This window comes from Chlorocebus sabaeus, chromosome 12, assembly GCF_047675955.1.
Source record: "Chlorocebus sabaeus isolate Y175 chromosome 12, mChlSab1.0.hap1, whole genome shotgun sequence".
NCBI classification, from domain to species: Eukaryota; Metazoa; Chordata; class Mammalia; order Primates; family Cercopithecidae; genus Chlorocebus; species Chlorocebus sabaeus.
The window spans coordinates 32,259,018-32,268,363 of NC_132915.1; the positions used below are offsets into that span (position 1 = coordinate 32,259,018).

General features: G+C 36.6%; 1 protein-coding gene across 1 annotated transcript in view; it reads right to left on the reverse strand.

Annotated features, from left to right (window-relative positions):
• The window catches only part of LOC103219518 (histone-arginine methyltransferase CARM1-like), a 169,603-nt gene extending 165,770 nt beyond the window's left edge, over window positions 1–3,833 (reverse strand). The window contains exon 1 of the mRNA XM_073022222.1: window positions 3,686–3,833. Coding sequence (XP_072878323.1) covers window positions 3,686–3,833 — 148 coding nt within the window. The remainder of the gene's footprint in view (window positions 1–3,685) is intronic.
• Window positions 3,834–9,346: the final 5,513 nt, after the last annotated feature.

A 9,346-nucleotide genomic window follows, 5' to 3' on the forward strand; every position in this document is an offset into this window, starting at 1 on the left:
CTGGACTGGTAACTACTGAACTTATTTTATGTCAGAGAAAACTGGACTTCAACCCCTTTTTTTAGGGACATTTTTACTTGGGAGTTTCCTCTCTTATGCAGTTGAGCTGAATCCTACCTGATACGGATGCCTACCTAAAAACTTAAACCCAAATAAACATTACCTTTTTAAGAGTAATTAGACATTTTAGAAATAAACCAGACTATAGAGAAATGTTTCTCACATCTTAGGAAAGTGAAGGTATAAGTGAATATACAAAAGCAAAATATATAAAGAAAAATTGACAATGAAAGAATTAAACTTTTTAAAATATAAAAATCAGGAAATTGTACATCTTGGGAAATAGTTAAATAAAAGGTATTCAAAATTATCTTAAAAAATGAAAAGTTTCATATACATCAACAAGAAAAAGCTCTCAAATAACCGAATAAATAATATTATGAGGCAATTTCTAAGGAGGAACAACATTTTGCCTGTTAACATGTGAAACATATAAAAATACTAGTGTGTGTTGTTTCCCTCCCTGTGTCCATGTGCTCTTATGTTCAGCTCCCACATATAAGTGAGAACATGCTGTGTTTGGTTTTCTGTCCCTGTGTTAGTTTGGTGGGGATAATGGTTTCCAGCTCCACCCTGTACCTGCAAAAGACATGATCTTGTTCCTTTTTATGGTTGCATAGTATACCATGGTGTATATGTACCACATTTTCTTTATCCAGTCTGTCATTAATGGGCATTTGGGTTGATTCCATGTCTTTGCTATTGTAAATAGTGCTGCAGTGAACATACATGTGTATGTGTCTTTGTAACAGAATTATTTCTATTCCTTTGAGTGTATATCCAGTAATGGGATTGCTGGGTCAAATGGTATTTCTGGTTCTAGATCTTTAAGGAATTGCCACACAGTCTTCCACAATGGTTAAACTAAGTTACATTCCCATGAACAGTGCAAAAGTGTTCCTATTTCTCCACAACCCCACCAGCATCTGTTGTTTCTTGACTTTTTAATAACCACTGTTCTGACTGGTTGTGAGATGGTATCTCATTGTGGTTTTGATTTGCATTTCTCTAATGATCAGTGATAATGAGATTTTTTTCATGTTTGTTGGCTACATGAATGTCTTCTTTTGAGAAGTGTCTGTTCATGTCCTTTGCCCACTTTTTAATAGGGTTGTTTTCTTCTTATAAATTTAACTCCTTTAAACATGTTTAATATACAGAATTAGTGAATATTCAAGGAAATTGGCACCTTCTTACAATATTAGTGGGAGTATCATCATTATAACTTGATCTATAGGGCAATTTATTAATATCTGTCAAAAATCTTAATAGTATTTACAATATTTGATTTCAGAAATCTATAGGAATTTGTCCTAGAGAAATTATTACGGTAATGTGTGACAGTGTCTGATAAAACATTTTGCTGTAACAAAGTGTATAACCGTGCAAATGTGAAGCAAACTAAATGTTCAAATAGAAGACTAATTAAGTAAAGGCCATCCACACATGAAACAACATCATTCAACCATTAGAAATATTTAGTTAAAAAATCATCATGAGAAAATATTCACAATATATTGTAATACAAAAGAAAAAAGACAAAATATTTGCAGGATAATCTTTTTGTATTTTTTACAGTAGCATATACACAAAATATCAAAAGTAATTATATCCATGTAGTGATGTTTTGTTCGTCCTTTTGGAGTTTTCCTGCACCTTGAAAATTTTATGTCATTAACATATATTAAATTTGTAATTGAGTAAAATTTAAAAGCAACAGAAAAAGAATGCTGATGATCTGAATCAAGATTGTAATTTATTAATCTTAAATTAGAGCCCCATATTTTTCACTAAGGCTATTCTTTAAAACATCAGACCCAGGTGGAACTTTTCTATTGAATAAGAGTGGATCATAGTTCTTGGCTTTATAAATTATTTCCACTGACAATCAGAATAGGGTAAGAATTGTCTTTAGACTTGAGATTCCAAATGTCCATCAATAGATGAATGGATGAATTCCCAAATGTCCAGTGATAAACGAATGGATAAAGAAAATATGATATATGCATATAATGGAATATTGTTCAGCCTTCAAAAGGAAGAACATTCTAGCATTTGCAACATCATCAGTGAACTTGGAGACCATTATGCTAAGTAAAATGTGCTAGTCACAGAAGGACAAATACTGAATGACTCAACTTACATGAGGTATCTAAAATAGTCAAACTCACAGAAGTAGTAAATAGAGAATAGAATGATGGTTACCTGGGGCTGAGGGGAGGCAGGAATGGCAAACTGTTGCTCAATGGGCATAAAGTTCCAGTTATGCAAGATAAACATGTCCTAGAGATCTGTTGTACAACACAGTACCTATAGTTAAAATTAGGACAGTGTGCTTTTGAAAATATGTTAAGAGGATAGATCATGTGTTAAATGTTTACCCAAACAACAAAATGAAACAAACGCACACAGGAACATAAGGAAATTTTGGGAGGTGATGGATATGTTTAGTACCTTGATTGTGGTGATGGTATTGTGGGTACATGCATATGTTCAAACTCATCAAAATGTGTACATTAAAGGCATGCATTTTTTTCATATATTAATTATACCTCAATAAAGCTTAAAAGAATTGAGTTTCTGTTTGTCCTTCAAAGCACTTCTTTGACGTGATCTTATTGGGAAGGTTAGAATGTAGTGGAATAACTAGAATTTCAAATCAACAAGTTATTCTAAAAGCAGGATATCTATTTGAACAATAAACTAAGTAACATTAAAGAGAAACCTCTTTTGGTGTGTAAGAATGGAGGCATTCACATGATACTCCTGAATCTGTGACCCACATGTATCTCAGGAGAGAGCAAATTAAATCTGATTGACATATAAATAAGTGATACAGCCTGGTTCACGCTGATGAAAATTATTTGCCAGAGGAATCCTTCCAACGCAGTTAAACCAAAAACGAATCACTTCACTACAGAGCACAGAGTCAGATCCAAAGAGCATGCTCCATGCTCTCATTACGAATGACAATAAAACCACACTCAGGGACAGAAGGAAGATAAAACAAATAAGCAGAACCTCAAATGTGAGCAATGCAGGAAATGCTTAATGCAGCCAGGTCATGTGGTGCTGGACATCAAGTTGAATATGCCATTGACTAATCAAGCCAAGGATCCGCAAAGCTTCAGGCAGGGCCATTCCAGGCCGTAATGAGTGAAAGCTCAAAGATGGAGTGACAGCAATTCTAGCGACCACTTTACAGTGCCCCACAGAGCAGTTATGGAAAGGAGAGAGCCCCACACACTAGCTCAGGATCACTCCTTAACTCTCGCCACACCCTTCTCACCACATCCATGGCCACTGCCCTGGGTCAAGCCCTCGTTACTCCTAAGACGCATGCTGAAGCATCCTCCTACCTTTCTCATTTTTCCTTTCTTGAGTTTTTTGGTGCCCCATTCATCCTCCACATTGTCCCCAGAGATAGTGAGTGAAGCAAATATTATGAGGGTTAGGGACAGAGCATCATTAGCTCAAATACTGGGCTTAAATCCATCACTGACTAGCCATGTGGACTTGGTAGAAAATGCAACCACTCTGAGCTCCAGTTTTCCCAGAAGTAAAATAGGTCTGTTAATCCTTCATGGAGGCTGAGAGGATCATTTGAGGATAAAATGGAAAATACTAGCATAGCGTCTACTGGTAGGATAGTGCTCAGTATCCTTGTGTGGTACCTCTTTGCCTGCAGAAATGTTATCCATATTGAGTTTCTTGGAATAGTATTTCCATGTGCTGTAGACTACCAAGACTCTGAGAAGTCCTAAAACCGCCATAACCCTGTTTAACATTATTGAATCCAGAATTTTCAAATCCATTGCCCAGGAAAATAGTTGTCTTTCCTAGAAACACTTATTAACATCACATGTGTCTCTGTAAAATGCAGATATGCAATATTTGATCAACTTATTAGCCACAAAATCCCTTTATTAGAAAACATTCCTCAGGATTAAAATTATATAAAGACCTTTGGAAAATGTTAATCTATAAAAGGGTGTTCATGTTGATCCTCCGTGGTCTGGCTGCAGCCTACCTTCTCAGACTGACTTCCCAACCTCCAACTCACATTTTAGCCCTATCCAACTACGTACCACCTCCAGAATAAACCAGTACTTCCCACATCCATAACCAGGCTTATGAGATTCCCTTTATCCCTCTCACCCTCACTTCACGCATTCATGCCTTCTGTATCTTCTGAAGCTCTATTTCCAGCTCTCATGCTGTGGAGTTATCTTATTTCATATCAGGACAAACTGTTTATATTTCCATTAAGGCAAATATTTAGATTAGCTTGAAATGCTAGATAGGTCTTCATAATTTGCCTTTTTGGCTATTTTGTTTTTATATGCCTCAGACCCAACTATTGTACTTTACATTTAATAAGGACTTGGTGAGCAAAAGGATGACAAGAAATTACTATTGTTAATAACTAATAATCCTTCCAATGTTGTCTTGGCCAGTTCAGGCTGCTTTAACAAAGTAGCATACACTGGATGGCAATAAACAACAGAAATTTATTTCTCAGAGTTCTGAAGCCTGGAAAGTTCAAGATCAAGATATTGGCAGACTCAGTGTTTGTTGAAGGCCTGCCTCCTGGTTCAGACAGCTGTCATTCCACTACATCTTCATGTGGCAGAAGCAGGAGAGAGCTCTCTGGATTCTTTCATGGGGCACTAATCTCATTCATGAGGGCTCCATCCTCATGACCTAATAACTTCACAAAGGTCCTCCCTCCTCATACCATCACACTGGGGGTTAGGTTTCAAATATATGAATTTTAGGATATAAACATTTAGCACATAGCAAACCTCTTCAGCATTTTTTTTTTCCTGTACTGCTCCTTATGCATCTTTGCAATCATTTTCAATACTTACTAAAAGGCAGCAAGGAATAAATTAATAACCACCAAAAAACCAGACATTCATGGAACACTTCCAACATTACAGTTAGGGGACTGAGCTTCATGAGGTTCATACTTTTCCTCAAAGTAGAGAAGCTGGTATTAGAAGTTGGCTGTTTCATCTACCCCAAAGACTGTGCTTGTTCCATGTGCATGTACTGTCTCAGCCATATCCTAACAACTTCTCTGTCCATGGGATCTCCTCATTTTAATGCATAGCTGCAGCCTGCCCTAAAGTTGAGTAGGTTCTAGAAGCTTAAATAGAACAGATTTTAAATAAATAAAGCTTAAATAAAACAGATCCACAATAATCACTGTGATATGCCTGTAGATAAGTTGAGTCCAAATGAAAAGCCACACTTAGAATTTCCCCACCACCTATGGTCTACTGTAAAAACACTCTATGCTATTTGGACACTTACAATTTTATTATATAAATAATGATGACACTAATCACATCAGTCAGCAACAATAAAATGTGATTGCAATGTCAGCAGCAATAAAAGTCTCCATTGATGGGGTGCCTAATATGTGCTGAGCACTTCACATATATTCGTTTAATTAATTTTCATAATAACCCTTCAAGGCTGCTGTTACTCTAGAGATGAGAAAAGTGGAGCTAAAAATGGTAGAGCAACTTGCTTAAGTTTACAACTGGCAAATTATGGGATCAAGATTCATCTCCAAATCTAGTTGACCCCAGATCTCATGCTCTTTTTGCCTTGCAACTTTGTCTTCCATCTGTTTGAAGTGCGCAACAGTATAATTCATAATAATTCATTGTACTTTGACATTTATTAGACATCTACTATGAGGGTTGCGCTAGATAATGAGGATGTTAAGATGGACATGGCTTTGTCCTGACCCTAAGGTATGCACAATGTAGTAAATAAGACAAGGCCACTACCTATGATTGTGTAGGCTGTTTTTCTGTAACTTCATTAATCACCATCCCTACAAACTTCCAGCAAATAGTTCCACTTTGAGCCAGGCAACAAAGCAGTCCAGAGAAAGGCAAACCCATACGCAACTGAGTTGTTCATTTTAAGTGACAAAGAAACTTGGTTAATATGTCTTAACCCATTTCACTAACCCAAAGAAGAGACGAACTAGAAATCTGGGCAGTGAAGAAGAGTCTAGGGAGGAAATCTACTTCTGAGCATAGTGCATAGCTTCACTCCCTTCATGCCTGAGCCAGTCCTACCTGGCGGTGGGTTCAACAAAGACCTGCTGGCCATTACCTGCTGGACTTACCATGGGTTCATTCAGTAAAACTATGTACATTTGAATGCACACAAACAATCATCCATTTGAAAAAGGTGCTTGGAAAAAGAGAACTGTCTAGCTAAAGTTGTCAGGGGCAGGAATACAGCAATATGGTATGCTTTATACTCTCACATTTTGGAAAACATTTTCAAAAGGGGAGGCAAAGCTATAAGGAAATCTTTCTTCTCCCTCAGTACAAAGACCCCTGCCCTCTTAGGAGATGTTCCTTTATGTTCTTATTTCCAGCATGACCTCTTTTTTAAAAAATTACTGGTTTTTTTTTTTTTTCATTTCAATAGCTTTGGGGTACAAGTGGTTTTTGGTTACGTGGATGAATTGTATAGTGGTGAAATCTGAGATTTTAGTGCACCCATCACCCAAGTAGTACACATTGTACCCAGTATGTAGTTTTTATCCCTATCCCCTCCCATCTCCCCTGTTATGAGTCTCCAAGGTCCATAATATCTCTCTGTAACATGGCCTCTTTTAAAAAGAAAAAAGAAAAAAAGGATGAGTAGGTACAGGCAGGGGAGAAGGATTTGGTTGTTGTGGGGAAAGGGAAATTAGGCAATTTGCTTATTTGCTTGTTATTCATTTATTCATTCAAGAGGATGAATATATAAATGCTTTACAAAATTCAAAAGGTAGAAAAGAATATGCAGTGAAAGTAAGACTCCCTCCTGTTTTTTACCCCCAGTCCCCAATTCCTCTCCCCAAAGGTAACCACTGTTACCAGTTGAGTACCCTTCTAGAGATACTTTATGTACATACCAATCCATGTTTGGCTATATTGACATTGGGTTTAGCATTCACTCTATCCTATGTCTTGTTTTATATCATCTTAAAAAGTATATCCTGGATTCTGCACCTTGAATTTTTTAAATGTAACAATATATCTTGGCAATTATTCCATGTCAGTACATATAGAAGCATTTTATCCTTTCCAATGGCTGTATGATATTCCCTCATACAACTGTATCAGGTTTTTTTTATATCACTTGCTATTACAAAAAAAACTGCAATGAAAATCATGTTACATACATTGTTGCATGCATGCATAAGTGCACATATGTTTTCTCTCCTCTCTGGCTTATTTTACTTTCTTTTAATCTCTAGTTTCTGTGATTATGCTATATTATATGCTGGAGTCTATTTTTTTTTTTAATTTGTTCTGCTTAGAATTCACTGGGCCTATTGAGTTGAAGATTCACCTTTCATAAGTTACTGAAAATTATTAGCTCTTTATCTCTTCATATATAGCCCTTGGCTCATTTTTTCTTCTTTTCTTCTTCTGGAACTCCAATTCACAGTAGGTTATACCTTCTCAAACTGTTGTGCATGTCTCTTACTAATTCTTTTATGATGGAGCATGGGGCTTTGCTCTGTAGTGTTGTTCTCTAGGCTCAGGTAGAAGACTTAGATAATCTAAGTCTAGCACCACTCTAACCCATAAAAGAGTATGGAAACAGATTAGACAAAGCTGAATTAATGAACTGTAAACACAATTTAGGCAATCTTCTTGAATGCATGAGAGAAAGAAAGAGACAGAAACCATAAAAGCAGTTAGAAAACTGATGTCAGAGCAAGAAGATTTAATACACATCTAATTTAAGTTATATAAGGAGAAGAGTCATCCTTGCAAATATAATGGATAAGAACTTCCCAAACCTAATGGAAAATAGGAATCATCATATACTAGGAGCATGAGTTGTCATCAGGATAAGGAAAATAAATTATTTCTTTAGATACATTGTAGCAACACTCAGTATATCCAATCAAAGGTAAAATCAGGGGAAAGCAGTAAGAGAATAAAAAACAAATCCACTATAAAAGAATGAAAATTATATTGGCATTGCCAAAAGAAAGGAAGCTGTAGCTATATAAACAATTTTAAATCATAAATTTTTTAAAGTACTTTTGACTTGGAAAGTAAACTATATGGTCACAAAATGTGGAATCTACTAATTCCTCATGAAAACAAAAGGCTCAATGCCAAAGTTAAGCTGTTTCGTTTTGGTTTTGGTTTTGTTTTTTTGAGATGGAGTCTCGCTCTGTCACACAGGCTAGAGTGCAGTGGCATCACTCAGCTCACTGCGACCGCCACCTCCCAGGTTCAAGCAATTCTCCTGCCTCAGCCTCCCGAATAGCTGGGATTACAGGTGCACATCAGCATGCCCAGCTAATTTTTGTAATTTTTAGTAAAGATGGGGTTTCGCCATGTTGGCCAGGCTGGTCTTGAACTCCTGACATCAGGGTGATCTGCCCACCTCAGCCTCCCAAGGTGCTGGGATTACAGGTGTGAGCCACCACACCCCACCCCAAGTTTAAGTTTTATGCCAAGCTCTTTTCATGAAATAATTGATTTTAAAGCTGTATAAGACACTAGAGGTCATTTCATTCAACTTTCTCATTTAAACTTTGGACCTGAAGCTCAGGGAGTAAAGTGAGTTGTCTGTGTCATTAGTTCACAGCAGATCTGGAGCTAGAACTTTAACGTCTTCCACTCCTTGCAAGTGGAAATCTGCAAAGTTAAATTTTTCTTTAGTTGGTTACATTTGCCTTAAAACACTTATTCAAAAAAACCTAAAATCATTCACCAATTTATATACACACAGATTTCCTTCACAAACCCTCTTTCACACACCGATAGTGATTATCATAGATTAGAGAGCAGACCAAAGAATGGTCAGGCCTTTTGAAACTCTTCGTCAATCGGAAGCAGCTCATGTGTACTTTAGGCAGCTTACTGCAGAGTTACTCCACAGTGACTGGCATTTTCTACACAATCTAAGAGAGTGCACACATTGTCCTTAGATGTGCTATAATTGCATTTTCATTGCTCAGCACTAGCAAGGTTCTGTTGGCTATGTTGTAGCTTTTCCATTTCTGCCTGGAGAAATCTGAGAACACACAATCACCTTCCTTATTAGTTTCAGGTGGTAATTTGTTTGAGGGTCAAGATTCTAGGTGTTAGCATGGATAATTAAAACAGAAAGATATTTGGAAACATTAGGTCCAAGATATCTCTTTACCAAGTAAGTGAAGAATCTCTTATAGTTAATTAAATCTAGAATCATAGAACTGAAAACAACTCGAATTCCTTGTTCAAATTCCTTTACCTTT